Source organism: Gossypium raimondii, chromosome 13, assembly GCF_025698545.1.
Source record: "Gossypium raimondii isolate GPD5lz chromosome 13, ASM2569854v1, whole genome shotgun sequence".
NCBI classification, from domain to species: Eukaryota; Viridiplantae; Streptophyta; class Magnoliopsida; order Malvales; family Malvaceae; genus Gossypium; species Gossypium raimondii.
The window spans coordinates 57,886,024-57,906,335 of record NC_068577.1 but is presented as its reverse complement, the minus strand read 5'-3'; the positions used below and the strand labels follow the sequence as shown (position 1 = coordinate 57,906,335).

At 34.2% G+C, this 20,312-nt stretch overlaps 4 protein-coding genes across 4 annotated transcripts; 1 reads left to right on the top strand and 3 right to left on the bottom strand.

Moving 5' to 3' along the window:
- Positions 1-450: 450 nt before the first annotated feature.
- On the top strand, positions 451-4,994 carry LOC105783118 (aspartic proteinase 36). The gene is made up of 10 exons (XM_012608339.2): positions 451-869; positions 1,021-1,150; positions 1,903-2,153; positions 2,223-2,450; positions 2,923-3,085; positions 3,204-3,277; positions 3,357-3,453; positions 3,559-3,625; positions 3,835-3,906; positions 4,479-4,994. Exons 1-10 carry the CDS (start codon positions 631-633, stop codon positions 4,634-4,636), a joined length of 1,479 nt encoding a protein of 492 aa, XP_012463793.1. The 5' UTR covers positions 451-630; the 3' UTR covers positions 4,637-4,994.
- Positions 4,995-5,800: 806 nt separating this feature from the next.
- Positions 5,801-11,097, bottom strand: LOC105783119 (magnesium transporter MRS2-11, chloroplastic). Its single transcript, XM_012608340.2, has 13 exons — positions 10,645-11,097; positions 9,757-9,829; positions 9,565-9,635; positions 9,321-9,406; positions 9,144-9,228; positions 8,944-9,012; positions 7,750-7,830; positions 7,481-7,646; positions 7,351-7,396; positions 6,950-7,030; positions 6,656-6,738; positions 6,149-6,192; positions 5,801-6,036 (listed from the first exon to the last, which is right to left on the bottom strand). Exons 1-13 carry the CDS (start codon positions 11,053-11,055, stop codon positions 5,941-5,943), a joined length of 1,392 nt encoding a protein of 463 aa, XP_012463794.1. The 5' UTR covers positions 11,056-11,097; the 3' UTR covers positions 5,801-5,940.
- A 1,966-nt stretch (positions 11,098-13,063) lies between these two features.
- On the bottom strand, positions 13,064-14,561 carry LOC105784402 (uncharacterized). Its single transcript, XM_012610286.2, has 4 exons — positions 14,353-14,561; positions 14,163-14,271; positions 14,023-14,084; positions 13,064-13,416 (listed from the first exon to the last, which is right to left on the bottom strand). The coding sequence occupies exons 1-4, from the start codon at positions 14,470-14,472 to the stop codon at positions 13,303-13,305; spliced, it is 405 nt and encodes a 134-aa protein (XP_012465740.1). The 5' UTR covers positions 14,473-14,561; the 3' UTR covers positions 13,064-13,302.
- Positions 14,562-14,942: 381 nt separating this feature from the next.
- Positions 14,943-19,247, bottom strand: LOC105784202 (putative phospholipid:diacylglycerol acyltransferase 2). Its single transcript, XM_012610006.2, has 6 exons — positions 18,659-19,247; positions 17,083-17,305; positions 16,600-16,883; positions 16,177-16,516; positions 15,813-16,081; positions 14,943-15,726 (listed from the first exon to the last, which is right to left on the bottom strand). The coding sequence occupies exons 1-6, from the start codon at positions 19,105-19,107 to the stop codon at positions 15,258-15,260; spliced, it is 2,034 nt and encodes a 677-aa protein (XP_012465460.1). The 5' UTR covers positions 19,108-19,247; the 3' UTR covers positions 14,943-15,257.
- Positions 19,248-20,312: the final 1,065 nt, after the last annotated feature.

Sequence of the window (20,312 nt, the reverse complement as noted above, 5' to 3'; positions counted from 1 at the left end):
CAAAAGCTCTCATTCCCTTTCTCTTATACAATTACGTTTTTTTTCTTAAAACAATTTAGAACGTCACGAATCTGCGAAACAAAATTTAAATATATTTCTTTATCTTTAACATTAACCATCAAATCGACTTAGATCTAAGGTATGTTATTTTACTCATCGATTGGTACTAATCCATCATACCGATCCCGATTGTCGAATCATCACTTAGAGTTCACTAGTCAAGCTTAAAAAAATTTATCAGCCCAGTGACTAATATAAAAACTTTCAAATAGTTTAATGATTAATTTTGTAACCTTTTGAAGTTAATTGGACAAAAAAAAAATTTACTAATAGTTAGTGATATTGGGTGTAATTTACCCTTTTATTTTCTAAATATATACGTAATTTTGTAAATAAATATTATATATAATATGCAACGTAACAAAATCCATGTCTAAAACATCAGTTATTATCGTGTCTCTGTTGTGTCGTGTGTCTCAGTCTTTGTCTCCAAATTCTCTTTAGAAAAAATTCAAAATTTAATTCCCATTTTAAGTTTCGAATTTTCCATTGTTTGTTTTTAGAGAGAAGATCAGAAGGAAAGACATTGTGTTTTTTTTTTTTTTTTTTGCAAGGGAAAAGGGTAAAAAAATGGCGGCAGTTTTTCGCGCCTGGGTTGTGATAACGGTGGTGATTACGGAGGCCGCGGTGGTGGGTGGTTTTCCGGCGACTTTCAAACTGGAGAGAAGCATTCCGTTGGCGAGTCATGAACTCGAGCTGAGTGAACTAGTAGAACGTGATAGACTCAGGCATGGAAGGTTGTTGGAGTCCTCGTCGGTTGGTGTCGTGGGTTTTCCGGTTTCAGGAACCTACGATCCGTTTATCGTTGGGTATATATATATGTATTTAAATTTTACTGAATTTTTAAATTAATTTTATTTTTGGGTTTTATGTATCATTGGTTTCTAAATTTAGATTCAAAAGTTTGGTTATTTGATTTTTTTACTGATTAATTTATTTTTATTTTGATTATTTTTTTAGGCTATATTATACAAAATTACAATTAGGTTCTCCTCCAAGGGAATTCAATGTACAGATTGATACAGGGAGTGATGTTTTATGGGTTGGCTGTAATTCCTGCAATGGCTGTCCTAAATCCAGTGGACTTAAAGTATATTTCACTTTTCCTTTTTGTATGTATGCATGCATGTATATATATGTATGTGTGTATGTATGGTCTTGAATTGGCCTTTTCACGTTCATAATTGATTGAAACAAAGGGACTTGAGCTACCATGTTTTCCTTATATATGTGTGAATGCTTTATGCATGCATGTATTTATGGTCTTGAAGTGGCATTTCCACATTCATAATTGACTGAAACAAAGGGACTTGAGCTACCATGTTTTCCTTGTATATATATGCGTGTGTGTATGGATGCATGCATGCATGCATGTATGTATGGTCTTGAAGTGGCCTTTTCACATTCATAATTGACTGAAACAAAGGGGTCTGTGTGTGTGTGCATGCATGTATGGTCTTGAATTGGCCTTTTCGCATTCATAATTGACTGAAACAAAGGGACTTGAGCTACCATGTTTCCTTTATATGTATGTATGTATGTATGTATGTATGGTCTTGAATTGGCTTTTTCACATTCATAATTTTGACTTAAACGAAGGGACTTGAGCTACCATGTTTTCCTTATATGTGTATTTGCATGCATGCATGCATGTATGTATGGTCTTGAATTGGCTTTTTCACGTTCATAATTGATTGAAACAAAGGGATTGAGCTACCGTGTTTTCCTTGTATGTATGTATGTATGTATGTATGTATGTATGTATGTATGTTCTTGAATTGGATCTTTTACATTCATAATTGTTGGAAACAAAGGGACTTGAAATACCATTTTGCTTTACAGATTCCACTTAATTTTTTTGATCCTGGAAGCTCATCAACAGCTTCATTAGTCTCATGTTCAGACCAAAGATGTAGTTCCGGTATCCAAGTGTCGGATTCCACCTGTTCGGGTTCGAGCAATCAATGTAGTTACACATTTCAATACGGAGATGGTAGTGGAACGTCAGGTTATTACGTATCGGATTTGTTGCATTTCAATACAATTCTCCCAGGACACACGACTGGCAATGCTACAGCTTCCATCATGTTCGGGTGAGTAAAACTGAAACCATCGATATTACAATATAGATCATGTTTTAAACCGGAATTTACTTAAAACAGGTGTAGCATGTTACATACTGGAAAATTGACAGACTCGCATAGAGCGGTTGATGGGATCTTTGGGTTCGGGCAACAGAGTTTGTCCGTAATCTCACAACTTTCATCTCAACGAGTAACACCGAGAACATTTTCCCATTGCTTAAAAGGAAATGATGATGGCGGCGGTATACTTGTTCTCGGCGAGATCGTGGAGCCGGATATGGTTTATACTCCGCTTGTCCCGTCAATGTATGTAATCTCGATTCATCTCATTGAAGCAGTTCTGTTATTCATCTATCGGGCATGTTAAAATTGTTCCCGGAATGATCTTTTCACCTTTTCCGGGTTTTGGAACTGTCAGTTTTTGTCACATGATAGCTTCGGTAATTCGTTGTTAGTTATATACACTTTCCTTGATATTCTGGATGGTGGTTGTTCCCTATTATTCACAAAACCAAGTTTTCGTTGTGGAACTATGGTAATCAAACGTGCTGTTTTTAATCAGTACTATCGTATGAACTTCACAGGAGCACCGTTTTCACTAGGTCCTTACGCCCGAAACTGATGAGAATAAAGCATTTCTGCAGGTTTTCATGTTTTATGGCATAGCTTCCCCAAGAATGAAAGATATTGTTTGATTATCTCGAGAGAAAAAAACGAAAAACTGACCCCGTTTTTGCTTGTTTGATAATGTATATTCTTTACTATTGGAATATTTCAGGCCTCACTATAATATTGATTTGCGGAGCATTTCAGTCGGAGGGCAAGTTTTATCGATCGACGCATCAGTGTTCTCAACATCAATCAACCATGGAGCAATAATTGATTCAGGAACAACTTTATCGTACCTAGCCGATGAAGCTTACAATGCTTTTATCGATGCTGTAAGTACTAAACTAGATTCAATATTGACCTGCTATACTCATCTTTCCAGTTAATGAAACTTGAGTATGATATGATTACTAAGCTTGAATTTAACGATTTACGATTATTCTCTTGCAGATCAATAATGCTGTTTCGGAACATGTGCACCCTGTTCTTTCCCATGGAAACCAATGCTACCTAATAACCGACAGGTTGATTTTGTTTCGTCAACATCGAGTGTTGAATTGTATTAGATTGTCGTTATTAACATTACGTTAACGTTTTATTCAGCATTGATCACATATTTCCTGAAGCTAGTTTGAACTTTGCCGGTGGTGCAGCATTGATTTTACATCCCGAGGATTATCTTATCCAGCAGAATCCTATTGTGAGTCGACTAAACCTTCAGATATAGATTTCAATTCGACTTGTATCATATTTTCTTCCTATTATATTGTAGCTACCTTAACACAGGCAACTTTGTTTCTTATAGGGTGGTTCTGCAGTTTGGTGCATTGGCTTTAAGACAATCGAGGGTCAAAAGTTAACAATTTTAGGAGGTAATGTAATGTTCAATTAATTGGAATGAACTTAGTTTCGTGATTTCATGAAATTTGCACTTTTGAAAAGTGTTTCGTTTTCGTAATGTTCCGATGAAATGATTAGTTGTTTATAGCTGTAAGATTACCTTGTGCATGAAATTATAATGGTGATTTGATCACTAAATCCGCAATACGGATTAATGTTCCGGTTATCTTTCAATTTGCAGATCTTGTTATGAAAGACAAAATCTTTGTTTACGACTTGGAAAAACAACAGATCGGATGGGTGAACTATGATTGTAAGTGTAAATTTTCCCTACTAAAATCGGCCTTAAGAACTGTTGAGGGTCGGTCGGCTCCTTCCGGAGAAGTTTTCGAAGTATCATCTACTGGTCAGCTGACTGGACCTTCAACAACCAAATGTATTGTCCCCTGGTGGAGGGTTTTGTGTCCCGTGCTCTACCGAGAGCCAGTGTGTCGTGAATGGTTGCCCTGAGGGCCTGGTTCACATAGCCAGTGTAGCGTCAGGCCCTCAAGGCAGCTGCTCATAGCACGGTAGCTGTTGGCAGAGCACGGGAGACAAAACCCTCCCCTAGGAGACAATACTTATGGGTTGTTGGGGGTCTGGTCAGCTGCTCGGCGGATGATATTTCAAAGACTTCTCTTGAAGGAGCAGACTGACCCTCAACAAGAACAATAATCTATGCTGCAATGATCTTCTCGGTCCCAAAATCGGCCAATTCAGAACCATACGTTGTTTGACGATAAAGGGGTTACAAATGTTGAGATTTGAATCCCAGACTTGCTATATGGCATATGCAATCTCTTTCAAGTTACAAACAATTGAATCCACTCCTTTATTTATGATTAGGTTCATCATCTGTCAATGTCTCCGTAAATACTGAACCGGGAAAAACCAAATTCGTCAATGCGAGGCCGATAAACAACAGTTCGTCACCAGATGAACTCCAGACCACTGTAGCTTTACTTCTGAATATGTTCATGCTTGCCGGTCTACTCCTTTTGTAGCACATTTACGACAACGATTTTGGAATTTGCAATTCTCACCAGTTTGTATTATAGCAATCGACATCAACCTGATGAACTGTTTGATCCACGCTAATGTCATGTCATGGACCGAGACTCGAGCTCAAGCTTCAGTAGCAAACGCAGACCTAAACTGACACACAAATACGAACCATTGCACTTAGTGTTTGTTTGGCTGCTTGGTGTGCAATGCAATTGTGATTTTCTTCCCATTGAATATTCATCAGCGATGTGAAGTTAAAGGATTTGGGGGTTCACTGAACTGGCTAGTTTCTAGAACTTTATTTATTTTTATTTAAACTTGATTCGCATCTAAATGAAGTTTTTGTTTTAAGTTTAATGTCGAATTATGTTAAAAGGTTTTGTTTTAGGTATAAATTAAATGTTAGGTGCTTACTTGAATTTAAGTTAAAAAATAAGGGTTTATTTAAGTGAAGGTAAAAGGTTCTAGATTTATATAGATGTTATCAAAAAAAACTAACATTTAGTTGTTATTATGGTGGAGTGGGGTTGGATTAGGGATAAGAATAAAAAATTTCAATTTAATCTTAAACTTGATTTTTAAGATTTTTATATAAGTTTTACAGATTTTCGTACGATATCTTCACACTTCCCCAAATTAAGTTGGGTGGGCAAAAAGTATATCTTTGTTTAGCCAATTTTAGTGATGTTTTGGGTTTACTTTTGGAATTTTAACTTCTTTTAGATGGAGAATGTGAGAATACTATAATGGAATCTTACATTTGCATCTAGCTTTTGTTTAAAGATATTACCGACACTGCATTTTATTTTATTTATTCAAAATAGTAATTTAATTCATTGAAATTAGTTATAAAAGTAAATTTGTTTTTATCCATTATGATATGTCACGTATCAAGAAATAATTTACTCATCTTTTGAGTCAAGACAGAAAAATACAATCCAACTCTTAATATATAAACCTATTTACATGAAAAAAAAACCTAAAAGAAGTATCTCTTTAATTTCCATTAAGTTATGCTTAATGTATTGCTTCAGATATTGTTAAAGTCATGTTTCTAAAATAAGTCAATACTGTATTGTCTTTTTCATTTCAAATATCAAAACCATTAAATCAACCGTAAGGTTTAGCAATGGCCATTTCGCTTCAAATCTGTTACCAAAAAGTTGAAAAGAAAATGGTAGTAGTAGTAGTTTAACATAACACACATATATTTGTTTTTGTTTAACAATTTCCTAGTTTAAGTTCTAAAATGGCTAGAAAAACTAGTTTTCAACTTTTTAAGGTAATTCACAACTTACCTAAATTAAAGAATTCTCCTACCTCTCAGATATGAATAAATGAGAAAAAACGCCACCACACCACCAACAATAATCCCCGCTGTGGTGACCCAAAAAGCAAACTGCAAAACGAATCAAGTTAGCGTAGCAAAAGTGAAAGTCATGTCGATATATGGAATGAATTAATCAGTAAGAAACCGAGCGTTTGAACTTTGTTTTATGAACAAGACATACCATATGATATTCCAGGTAGGACTTCAAGTTCATGCCGAATATACCTAAAAAAACAGCAAGTATAATCTTGAGCCCCCTTGAAATATGCGGAAAAACATAACTATCACCATATTTCATGTGATAAATCGATGAACTATGCTACAATTGTACTTGAACATAATAACAATTTTATTGTCACAAGATGATTAAGAATCCTAGTGATTCATGATTCGTGGCATCGTAGATTTACAATAGATCTGTTAGTTGGGTGGACCAGATTGGTTTTGGATAGGATTATCTTGGGTCGGATCAATTTGGATTTTAAAATATTCAAGATACTTTGAGTTCAGATCATTAAGGATTTGGTTTGGGTTAGTTTAGAGTTCGTTTCATTTCAAGGTTCAAGCTGTTTCAGATTCGGGCTGCAAAAAATGTAGCAACTAGGCTACCATGCCTTAAGCAATTATTAAATGTCAATCAATAGAGGTTTTGGCTTTTTCTATTTTTCGTGGTGGTGGAATGACAAACCTGCTACTAGAGCCCCAACTGCCACGCAAAATGTCCCAACCTGAAGAAGTAGTTCCACTTTGCTTACCTCAAGCCTTCGAGAGCTGATAGATATAATTAAAAACCCTATTTCATTAGTTAAAAAGGATTGTGGATTCAGATGCAAATGGAAGATAAACTAGAATCGATCTGAAAATTCAAATCCACAAAGATCACACATAAGAGGAACATGGGATTTTGGAGGATAAAGCATTGAGAAAACCCGAAATGAAATGGTGGTGCTGAAAACCAAAGAAAATCAAAATTCATTCAGACCTCAAGTTGACAGAAATAGAATCTTCCATTTCTTTTGCAGAATCAAGAAGCCTTTCTGCCTGACCATGGCAAGATTCACATCTGCAAATGCAACAATAAATTGTAATTAGTTATAGCCATTGAAGACACAATGTGCCCACAAACAAATAACAGAAGCAGTTTTGTTAAGATGTAAGCCTTTCTGCCCGGCCAGTGAAAATGAATCAAACAGTTAGGCCACTTCTAAGAAAATATGTTTATTCCTTTGTGTTAAACCAAACCTCAAAATACATCTTCCTTATTTAGTTTATGCCTTGTTCATAGCATTGATAAATTCGGACTTTTGAAAAGTTCTTGCAACCAAACTTGGAGACCATCAAGAATAGAAAAACCGAGCATATAAAAGGAACAAAAGGAAAAACCTTTGAAGATAGTTCTCCAAAAGCATCTCGATCTCTTCCTCCTCTTCTGCAAAAATGACCAAACCAAACCAAATTAGAACTTGTTTTAAAGAAGAACACATCATAACTGAGATTGATTAGAAGAGTTTACCTTCAGCAATCAACTTTTCTAAGGGTAGAGAACATTCCACGTCATCAGTTCCCCTTTTCAAAGTACAGTTTCTTCCCATAATACATATTCGACGTATTTCATGGGGGTCCTCCAAAAGATCAAGCAGCATTTGTCTAAGCGCCCCTGCTCTTGAACACAATTCAACCTAGCATGATAAAACGAAAAGAAAATAATAATAATAATCTAAAAAAGACATTTAACCATTTATTATTATGCAACTAGTCAATATTTTTGTAAAGTTAATATACCAAAGTCTGCTTGCTGATACGAAGTTGCTCCAATATGTCAACGGTTAATTTTTTAGGCAACTCTTCAAGCAGAGCTTGAACCTACACATGAAAGAGATTAAACAGGTTCATATTATCAAAAACTATTACATAATGACACTGTAGGCACTCAAGGTACAAACTTGTAACTTTTAGATAAATCACAGCGAAAAAAGCGAAATGTTTAGGCATATAACCATAAATTCTAGCAAACACATAAATTTTAATTTTATCAAATATGCTGTCCGAGAACAGTTAGAATTATAACTTTCTAAGGAATGCTTAGAGTAAAAGATGATAATGCAAAACAAGACATCTGAATGAGCAAGACAACCATCTCATGAATCAAGCCCTATCTTAATAAGCTTGCTTCTTAAAGCTTTTATCAGGCACGAGTTTGACTCTTTACATAATTAAGCTTTGTAAAATTTGTTTCAAACAGAAATAACAAGCTTCTGCATAAAACTCAAGTCTGAGTTCATTCATGAAATTAAGAAGTTTTACAAGGATCTTAGGCATCCAATACGCACAAATAGGCTCAATAAAAGAATATTGCATTCGTGTACATATAGTCTAAATGAGCCTATAATTTAGTTGTTCACAAGTTAATAATCATTAGCATAAACAAGCTCAATGCTTAACACCCTCTTGCTTAAACTTGCCTTATTTAACAGAATGATCAAGCTTAAACTTGTTTATTAGATTTCATGATGAACAACAAAAGGCAGCATTTGCAACACAAGATTCAAGTTGATCAGGAGCAACTTGGTTCATTTGCATCTGTGTGGGGAATAGGACAGTTTGTAACATCTAGAAGGCACCAAAAATGGCTGATAAAGCATATTTCTCAAATGTTTTTGATAGACATTTTAACCAGAAGGCCAATGAGTTTTTAAGTCTGTGAGAGACGAGAGAGAAAAGATAAATAAATAAATGAAAAAGAAGGCAGGGAGCCTATAAACATGAATCAGCAGTTCTTTTCTAGTATAGGTTCACTTGGAACTTGAAATCATTTGTTACTGAAATTTGCTTGCAACCACAATAGAAAATGTCTAAAAGATTGATGGCCTGCAGCTTCATAAGGACTTTCTCAATTCACCATACAGCTTGAGAAAGAGAAGTGAAAGAAATAAAGAAAAGAAACAAACAAAATACTCACTATGTTTCCATACTCACACGAGGTTCTAAATCCATCAGTCTCTGCTCCAAACGCTGTGTTCTTGAAAGTAATGCTGCTTCAACAACCTGGAAGTACCACACTAAATGTCTCTCAAAAAGTACAGATGTCTAAAATTACAGCTTCAAATCAGTGGCCACCACACAAATCACCTCATTCATCAGCATATAAAAGAAAGGGTCCTCGTAAAGACACAAACCTCAAGCTCGAAAGGCATACATGGCCCTCCATTCATGTTATTCAGTCGAGGCAACAATGTGTCCATAAAAGCCTGTCCGCCTTTACTAAAAAATGGTCAACATGTGCAACAAGTTCATCAATGTCAATTCGAATAGATGAAACGGTGAAATCGAATTTGCACAGATGAAAAGATTACCGATTATATTCGAATATAAGAACACAGTCTCGCATTGCTATTGCTCGTAATGATCCCAGATTAAGGAGAATCGCATGCTCTCGTACCTTAGAGCAAGAATAGGAAAAAATGAGTTCGCAAGACCATTTTAGACAGAAATAGAAGCAAACAAAGTAAACAAATGATACTCAAAGCCAATACTTTGGAACCAAGCATAGCAAATAAAAGAATAAGCTTGAGATAGAATAGCGCAAATGGCAGTTACCAGAATAGATGGCGCCGAGTTTGTCAAAAACAATGATGGATCAACGCTTCGGATATCTCTAGGACGAAGACCTAAAAGGAAAGAAAAAACATAATTAATCCACAATAAATAAGTCATAAAAGACAGATTTTCTTTTCCTTGCATGTAAAGCCTACCAAGAAGTAATAAAATAAGAAAGGAAAAGTACATTACCACTTGATTTCAGTAATTGACGTCGATTTATCCTACTTGTAGATACTACTCCATTTGACTTCACTTCTAGCACCTTTAGAGATTAAAAATAATCACCAAATTTTAACCAAAATTAACACATAAAACCTAAACTGCATGCAACTGTCTCTCATAAACAGGCTCACGAATTCCAAGCAAGAGAGAAAAAAGGTAATATTCTACTTATCTTAAAATACATAATTGCATGCACCAGTCGTCTTCTTAGATTAAAAATTAATGAAAGGACAAAAAAGAAGGTAAAATTCTACTTATCTTACAGTAATAAAGGAAAATAAGAAATAGAAACCTCATAAACAGGCTCACGAATTACAAGAAGAGAGAAAACAATAATGAAAAAAAAAAGTAAAATTCTACTTATCTTACAACACCTAATTGCATGCAACTGTCTTCTTCTTACTGCTTAGATTAAAATTAATTTTATAAAAGTAACACTCTACTTATCTTACAATGATAAAGGAAAACAAGAAATAGAAAACTCAAAACAGGATCAAGAATTCCAAGCAAAAGCAAGAGCAAGAGAGAAAAAATTAATGAGAAAACGTAGAATTCTACTTATCTTACAATACATAATTGCATGCAACTATCTTCTTCTTCTTAGATTAAAATTTAAATTACAAAAAAAAAAAAAAGTAAAATTCTACTTATCCTTCAATAATAAATAAAACACTCATAAACAGGCTCACGAATTACAAGCAAGAGAGAATGAAGAAAAAAAGAGAGTCAATTCTACGTATCTTACGATACATAATTGCTTGTAACTATCTTCTTCTTCTTAGATTAAAATTTAACGGAAAAAAAGTAAAATTCTACTATCCTACAATAATAAAGAAAAAGGAAAGAAATAAAAACCTCATAAACAGGCTCGCGAATTCCAAGCGAGAGTGAATCACTGGAAGACGAAGCAATCCTCGGCGAGGCAACCGCAGAACCACGGTTTTGCTGCAAGTCCAGATCTTCACTCCCTCCATCTTCATCATCGCCTCCGGCGACATCCTCGGCGGAAAATGTTTCCGGCTCGTTCAAACGGTCTTCTTTCGTGTACGATCTTGTAATGAAGCACTTGATCTTCCGCTCCAAAGAAGAAGGTTTCACCGCCACGGGAAGCAGCGGAAGCCCGCTCTTTTGAAGCAGAAACGGGGAAGCGTTGGAGCATGGAGAACCGAAGAGAAGGTAATGTACGGACGGTGATAGACAAGGAGACGATGAAGATTTAACTGAGACTTGGAGAAGATTTGGCGAAGGAGGAGGAGTTAGCGCCATTGGTTTTTTTTTTTTTTTCTCGTTAACAGATAATCTGGTTTTTTAGATTAAACTATAAATCGATTTTTATTTTAAAAAAAATCGTTTTTCTTAAAGCGAAAATGACTTTTTAGTATTTATTTTGTGGCTTAGAATTAGATTCGTGGCTTATTTTATTTTCATTTTTGTGCCGAACTTTGGTCAATTTTCAATTTGGTCATTCTATCACGCTCAAATTTAACGTTTAATACTTGTACTTTCTTTTAGAAGATTTAACCCTATATGTACTTTCTTTTAGAAGATTTAACCCTATATTACGGGCTTAAAAAATAAGTTTGGAATAAAAAGAATAAGCATGTTTAAAATATTGATCAAACTCAAGTTTAAATATTCAAGGTCCAAGCTCAACTTAAATCGACTTATTTTTTAGGGTTTAAACAATAATATAAATTTTTTGAGCGGGTCGAGTCAAACCTTAGCTCAAGCTTGGAATTTTAAAAAAATTTGAACCTTGATTAAGTTCAACCCATAAACACCTCTATCTAGAATAGAATTGAATTAATCACTTACTAATATAAACGAGATTGAACCATACTTGAAGCACATATCTCGAGTCTAATTGAACTTAAATGAGCATAAAATGCATTAATATTACACATAAACTTAACCAAAACCAACCCATGAACACTTCTACTCATAACACGATATAAAATATAGAGATATACGCGTTTGAATACATTTGAACCGTAATAACAATGCCAATCAAGTTTTTTCTTCTTTTTTTCCTTATAAAAGCCAATAGAGCATAATTTTATCTCTACTTTATAATATCATTAATTAATTAGTATAAATAATTAATATCTATTTCAATTGAAACATTAGAATGAATTTTCCTCAGAATAACCGTTCTAAGATGGTATGAATTTTTTTCTTGTTAAAAGAGTGTTCCCATGAAAATGAAAGTGTAGGTATCAAATTTCAAATTTAAGTATAATAAAAGGATCAAAATCTTAATTTCACATATAAGATTTTCCGATCTATTAAAAAGTCGAAAAAGATGGAAAATAATAAGACTAAGTGCTACATGGCAAGTTTATTGTGGTTAAGGGGTCCTTTTCTTTAATAGGTTTAAGACTTGTGAACAGATAAAAGATAATTTTTTTTATTGGAGCTTTCGAGGTTTTCCAAAATTTTCTATTGCTTGAGTTTTTAGGTTTTGAAACTTGAAAACGACGTCGATACGTAGTCGTTGCATATCAAGGTTGCATTCGAATCACAATTTCAAGACAAAAATAAACCAGTAAAGGTAAAAATATCATGGAAGTCATTATATTAAGAGTTTAATTACATTTTACCCCCTCTATTCAAAAAATGAACGAATTAGTCATTGCACGTTAGATCAAAGAGCAAACTAATTTTTTTTGTTAAAAATTCTATCCATTTATAGTATAGAGGACTAAATTGGTCCATTTAATAACAGAGGAAATACAGGGACCTCTTAGGCATTTTAACCCTTTATAATCTATGCAAAGAATGGACATTCTTCAGCTATGTAATTGCAGTCAACAATGGCGGTCTCTAAAATTTGCTACTAATAGCATTAGTATTTGAAGCATTTCCTATTATTAGTCCCCTAGTTCAACAAAAAAAACCATGATGGAAAAAGATGAAGAAATATTTCAGTTCCATGTTAATGGTCTCGGATTATCGGTTAAGAGAGAATCGAAGTCAATATATCAATGAGTCACGAAATGCTATGGTGTCCTTAAATATGATTATAAATGCCAAGAAAATCCATCCTTTCTAATCTATGGAAATGAAAAAGAACATGCTTCAGCTATGTTATAGCAGTCAACAATGGCAGTCTCTAAAATTTGCGACTAATAGCCTTAGAAATTGAACCATTTCCTGTTGTTAGTCACATGATTTAACAAAAATCATGCTAGCAGATATTGACAAAGAATGAGCAACATTTCAGTTCCATGTTCATGGTTCTTGGATTATCGGTTAACACAGAATCAAACTCGAATTACCAATGAACCACAAAAATATTATTTCAAATGCAAAGAAATCCGTCATTTATAATCTATGGGAACCAGAAAGAACATGTTTCAACCATGTTATCGCAGTCAACAATTGAAGAATCTAAAATTGGCTACAGATAACATGTAAAAACTAGCAGTAGAATTCATAAAACTTGGTCAAGTTCTCTCATTCAACTAACTTTTGGGTGATTCTAGCAGGCATAGAAATGAATGGTTCATAAGTTCATATGAATTCTTCAATGAGGGGCTGGTAGAAAAGTTTGTAAGCTTCCAAAACTTCGAGATACCACATCGCTTCTCGATCCGGAAATGGAGATAAATCAACAATCTTATGAACCTATTAACAGCAATGATCAAAGTGTTGAAAGGAGGGGGAAAAAAACAATGCTTCATCTCAAGATTTACAGCAAACAAGATTGAAGCATATCCTGAGAATATATTAACTTCCATTTCTAGATTTTTTTAATGATTACAATTGAGATAGATGCAGTAAACAAAAGATTGATCAGATTTTATAGAAGAAACTAGTAAGGGTGTAATCAAGCTGAGCAAACTTCAAGCTATAAGGAAAAACGAGCTCTACTCGAAAATTTGAAGCTTGAAGCTCTGCTTGAGCTTGATCAAGTTTCACAAGCTCAAACTCGATTTTAAATAAAAAATCAAAATCTTGATTATGCTCAAACTCAAATTAGGATTCAAGTTTTTCAATACAAGTTAAATATAAGCAAAGATCAATTATGCTCGAACATAAAGATACTTGAATTCGATTTGCTCACTAGCTCGTACTCGGACTCCGAATCTTAATATTTTTCGAGTCAAATCCGAGTAATTGGAGAGTACATTGCTCTTTTCCCCTCTTAAGAAACACTAGCAATTAACAAAAAGGACAGAAAACAAAATTTATGACATGAAATTGAAGAAATTAAAAGGGAAATTCAAGTACCTTAATAACAGGAATATCACCTGTACGGACAAAGTATCCTCCCACCACCATTACATACATCCCTGCAAAATTTTTAAATTAAAAAAAAAGAACAAGAAAAAAACGCGCCATTGGAAAAAGAATAGCGAAAACAAAAAAACCTGTTTTCCATTGACGTTGACGGAAATCACCGGAGAGGTTAAGCTCGACGATGCCGGTGCTATCGTCGAGAAGCAGGCAATCTTCGTCGTCGTTTGAAACCAAAACGCCCTAGTTCAAAAAGAAAAAGGTAAAGAAGGAAAGGTAAAAAAAAAGAAGGGAATTTGACTGTAAGGGAAAGGGAAAAGGAACCTGAAGCCAGACACGTTGAAAGAGGATGCCGCCAAGGGTTAAGGCGCTTTGTGAAGGTGTTCCTCGAGCGTCTTTTAGTTGACCGCATAGCAGTTTCAGCGCTGCTAAACTATAGTCCATCTCCGCCGTGTGCGGTTTCTTTTCCCTCACTGAAGAAATGAGGCCTTTCTGGTTTTCCCGGGATATTTATTATAGAAGTTTGGTCAAAATTTTCTATTAGCCATTGTAGTTTTCGGATTCTTATTTTATGCTTCTGTTTTAAAATTTAATCTTTAGTTTCTAATTTAATTATTTTTAATTCATACACTCTTTAATTTCGAAACTTGAATCTTGACTTGAACAATTATTTTCAGTAAAGTCGTAACTAAGGTCGAGGGTGAAGGCAATGGTCCTCCAAATTCAAATGCTCGATTCAATTTCGGTTAATTTTTATTTAATTTGATTCAATTAAAATTTAGCTATTATTTAAAAGTATTCGAATTTGGAATTGTAATTATTTGAATCAATTTGAATTTTTTTAAATGTATATAATTAATTTTAAATTTTTTATGATATAAAAATATATTTTTATATCTAAAATATTAAAAAACTTTAAATACGAAATAAAATTATTTATTCTAGTTTTAAAAATAAAAATAATAAAATATGTAATTTTTTTCCAAACTCCGAATCCAACCAAACTGTTACCGTCCCTACAATATCCCGTTATTATTTTACTACATAAGCTACATGATATTGGACTACCTTTGTACACACCTTTCGTCAGCCAAAACCTTCCCCGTTGCAATTTCAACTGATCCTGGCCGCCATCTATATTTGGTTTTCACAAGTTCTCCATATTCTTTCGACATTACAGCGACGTCTAATTTGATGACGATAAACGTAATTGAGCTCGTGAAATATACTCACAGCCGGAGATTTATCCTCTCGGACATTCTCAATATATCCGAGTAAATCTTATCGCCTCCGATCTCTTCTCCGGTGGCTCCCGCCGCAACACGTAGTATGTCTTCGATGAGAGCAATGTTTCCCATTATGTCAACGTGCGCCGTGCTCTTAATACCACTAGTTGGCGGCTTGCTCTGGTACTCACGTACGTATGTATTGATACCGGATGGATTAAACCGAGTTCTTCCTTTCCAACCTTTAGCACACATGAATCCAGCGCTTAAAACTGGTACACTTTCGTCTCCGTCTGCAAAATATACTCCGCTTTTCAAGCAACTACCATCTTCTCCATCGACTGAGGTATCAATTTGGTAAGGAATATGTTTGCACTTATTGCTTGGTGATAGCTTGTACACATATGATCTTTCGGTCGGGATTCCAACACCGTACGAGCAATATATCTCCATGTTTGGAGCATCGGGTAATCTAAAAAAACACAATGCATATGGTCTATGTTACCCAGAACCGACAGTATTCATTTTCGACGCATACCTGTGTCAAAATATACTTACTTCATTTCAAGTGGATTAGACCAGTATTTGTAATGGTTGTATTTAGGATCTTCGAGATTGTCCGCAATTCCGTGAGAAAAATGAGCTTCAGCCCGATTCATCATTTTTGGTGCCACGAAACGCAACAGATCAAAAAGAGTTGTTGCTGTGTAAGCTTTATCTGCTGCCCCGATTTTTCGTATGCTTTCCCGGCTCATCTCGTCATACTCGGTCCATGCTTCCCAGCATGACGAGTTGAAGTTTCGGGACGCACTCATGTGCAAAATTTCCTAATAATGAAATGTTGGTATCCATAAGATCTTTGACACAGTGAAAACTGACTCAAGATCCACTATAGACTCGAATACCGTAAATATTATCATACCTTTAAAACAGTAGTGGGAAGTTGTGAAGAATGTAACACTGAAGCTGCCTTGCCAAAAGAGATAATTCTACCGTACTTAACCGGATCTTTCACTCGAAAAACTTGTTTCGCGTCGCTGTTATTGACATTATTGTCACTCGGAGAAAACCGAAAGTATCTTTTCTTAGAAAAGTCGCAAACATGCTCGTCCTCCGGTGACCAGTCCATGTTGCCCCAAATGGTCTCTCCTCCTTTAGGCATCAATGACACAACGGAATCCCATGTTCGAGACACTCGCATGACATGCTCTAATGCTCGAAGCCCTAAAGTACCCGAATCCAAAACTCCCGGTGCCATTGCTCTACAAAATCCAAAACCATAAAAATATGGTGATTTAACTTTGATTTTATGTGTAATGTCATTTAATAAACTGATATAACTAACCTGAAATAAGCAACGTCTTTGCCCTCAGCGGAGAGTATATTGCTAACAGCCTTTGGAACACCAAGAAATGACGGGCCGATGTTCACAATTGCCTTGATATGTTCAGCGCACCAACCCGGACCACCACCACCTCCCATTGGAGGTGGCGTTTCGACCCATTTAAGGAAGTGAAGAAAATAGGCAACTCCCATGGAATGAGGCACAACTACCACTTTTTTATTGCCGTTGGCTCGATACATTAACTCAATTTTACTCTTTAGCTTACTAAGAGCACGGTCCCGAACCTGTGTATCGTAATGAACAAATATATCGATAAGAACTCGACGATAACAATTGATCAATGAAGAAGTAAGGTATGCATAACCATTGCCAAACGATATGATAACATGACACTAACTAATGCATAAAAGAATAAAATAAAACGAAACATGGACACAAAATACCGGAACAAGGAACCTACACATTGAAAATAGCCATTTGTACCTCTGTATTCTGGAAAGAGAGTCTCCAATCATAAGCAGCCATATGCAAATTCTTCCCCTCGTAGCCGATTTTTGCCAAATTTTTAACGAGAACGTCCCACACAAAGTATCCCGGAGCTGAATAGTCCGCCCCAAACAGTCCTGGAACTGGACGAACCCGTATTCCGGGTGGGTCGAGGCCGGTTTCGTTGTGCAAAGACAAGTGCTCTAACCAACACAATGGCCTAAACATCAACATATTTCAATAAAATTAAATCCAAACAAAAAATATATATAATAAAGCATATAAATTAACCGAAACATAATACGCTATTAGATTATGGGTACACTCAAGACAAAAATATTCTTTCTAAAAACACCTATCAAATGTTGTATGAATCGCGAATGTAAATAATAGAACGTTTAAATGTCAAACACGTGTCTAAAAACACGACTCCGACACAACAAAATACAGTTAAAGACAATTTAGAAAAATAAAACAAATTTGTACATAATGTCCAAACATGGGTAAAAAATAAATACATATACACTATAAAGGGAAGAATTATCGTTAAAATTTTAACGGTATTAACTGTTGACGAATAACAACATTTAATAAATTCATGAAAATTAACTTCATCAAATTAAATTAACTGCAACTTAATATTAATGATTTAAAGTTAAAAAGACCAAAGCTATCATCAACCGAATTTATGGTGTCTGTAAGATGGAAAGTTAGGAATTTTAGTTAAGGACTAAAATAAAATTATAAAATTTAGAAGGGTAAATGCTAAAAAGAGTTGGTACATTTTCACAAACCAAGGCTAAAAAATTTGTCTAAGAAAAAAAACCTTAAATTGTATTGTTAATTTTTTTCTGGAGGGCCAAAAATACTTTGTTTTAGTTTGTTTAAGAGTTAAGAGACTTAAATTGAAAGATTTATGTTTTGGGAGGGGCTAAAGAGAAAAATTCCCGTTAAAGAAGGCCTCCGTTGAAACGAAATCCTAGATCTTGAGTTTACGTGGTCACCCCTCCTGTCGCATGTAACTTCTAGTCTTTAACTTGCCAAATAGGTACGCTCTGGTACTTCAAATTCTTTCAGGTCCATTTTAGTTCTTAAACTTTGCAATCAAGTCCATTTTAGTCTCTAAATTTACATTCCATCAAAATTGATGATGTGGTACTCTAAGATTATACTATATCATCACTTGAAAATTTTTAAAATATATTTTTAATATATTCATTTTAGAATGTCATGTTATCATTTTTTTTCTAAGTTTAAATACCAAAACGGACTTAATTGCCAAGTGCAAATACCAAAGTGAAAAAAAAGTATAGGTACCAAAGTGAACCTAATTACTAAATTGAGGGACTAAAATTATAATAACCTAGAAAAAGTAGAAGAATCCAATTCAAGTTCAAGAATGATAAAGGGACTAAAATTGTAATTAAAGCAAAAATACAAGTATCAAAGTAAACCTAATTGTTGAGAGACTAAAAGTTATATTAACCCCAGTAAAATCAAAAGAATCTAATTCAAATTCCAGAATAAAAGTGGGACTAAAACTGAAATTAGACCAAAGTTTACTTCCAAGTACCTCTTCAGTAATTGAGTAAAGCCACCACCACCCCAAAGTCGTTTACGAAACAAACCATCAGCACAAGGCTTACCTTCCCACAACTCAAGCCCACCAGTGACAATCCCCGGTACTAAAACCACCGGGTGAATCCCCTTCAACCCTTCACGTTTAAGCCTCGCCGCCGGCATTAGTTCTGGCACCTCATGACCCACCGTGAACGGCAAGCAACAGTGGTACAAAAACAAAAGCAACCACCAAGTGGTGCAGAGGTAACCAGTCACCCAACAACATGAATCCAAACATGATCTTCTCCCATGATGTTCCTTAGCTTGTCTCTTCTTTGTTTGGTTCCTTGTTTCGTTGATTCCAAAGCTCAAATTTACAAGCTTTTGATCGGAAGAAGATGAACAGTTGATTGTTGATTCAACGTAGTATGGTTTTCTTAGCCGGAGAAAATTAGAAGCCATTTTTTCCGGCGAGAATTACCGGCGAGAACAAAAAGAATAGCTAGCTATGTAAGTGAAACATCGTGTAAGAAGTAAAATTGGTGGGATTTAAGAAGTGGAACAGAAAATTAGTGGCAGTTACAGAAAGCTTACAAAAGAAAACAAAATAAAAATGGTTAAATTTTGTTTTAAGTCCCTAAATTCTTTGCATATTTGTAAATTAATCATTTATTTTTATTTCAAAGAATTTAATCCTTTACTTTAAAAATTCAAGTTCAACACGTTAAAATTTGTCTATTCACAATTTAGGTTCATTAAAATTTATTTTTCTTTTAAATTATAGCCAAAAGAATTCAAGGTTGAAATATGCCATTGGGTCATGTACTCTTCACAAATTTAAAATTTAGTCCTTTTACTTTTTAAATTTTAAAATTTAGGTCCAACAATTAACATTGTTAATTAAAATTATTTTTTAAATTAAAATTTATTACAACATCATTTTTAGCTACATTGCTTTCAAGTGATTTTTTCAAAATGTTATACCAACAAATTTAGCAAAAAAATAATTAATAGTGTTAATAATTGGATCTGAATTTTGAAATTTGAAAAATAGATAGACTAAATTCCTAGAAATAAAGGAAGGATTAAATTCCAAATTTGTAAAAAATTATAAAGACTTATAGTATATTTTAACCAAATTTAATTCTTGAGGATAAAAGTAAAAGGATTAAATTGTAGATATATAAAACTACAATGACTTGGACATTCAAATATATATATATACACGTTTGGAAAAGACAAATAATTTCGAAATTTGCATTAATAAATAAGAATAATAAATGTTTTTATTTTTATTTTTATTTTTGTTTTATTTTGAAGTAAATTTGAAATTTAATTGACACTTGTCTCGGTATTTACATGCATGAGAGGATCACCCTTTAACACCTGTCGTATTCTCCATATATCGAGACGTTACTAAATTGTTCTTTCCTTTTCACATTTAACATATGCACTGATATTATATTTAAAGTAAACTTGTTATTAAGTTTATATTTTGGTCCTTCGATTTTAAAAGATTACAAAATGTTCATTAAATTATTTGAAATATTTCATTTAAGTCATTAAGCTGTTAAAATCGTTATTGTATGGCTTTTAACCGAAAACTCTATTTTTCTTTTTATAAAATAACTTTAAACGTCGCAAATCTACAAACCAAAATTTAAATA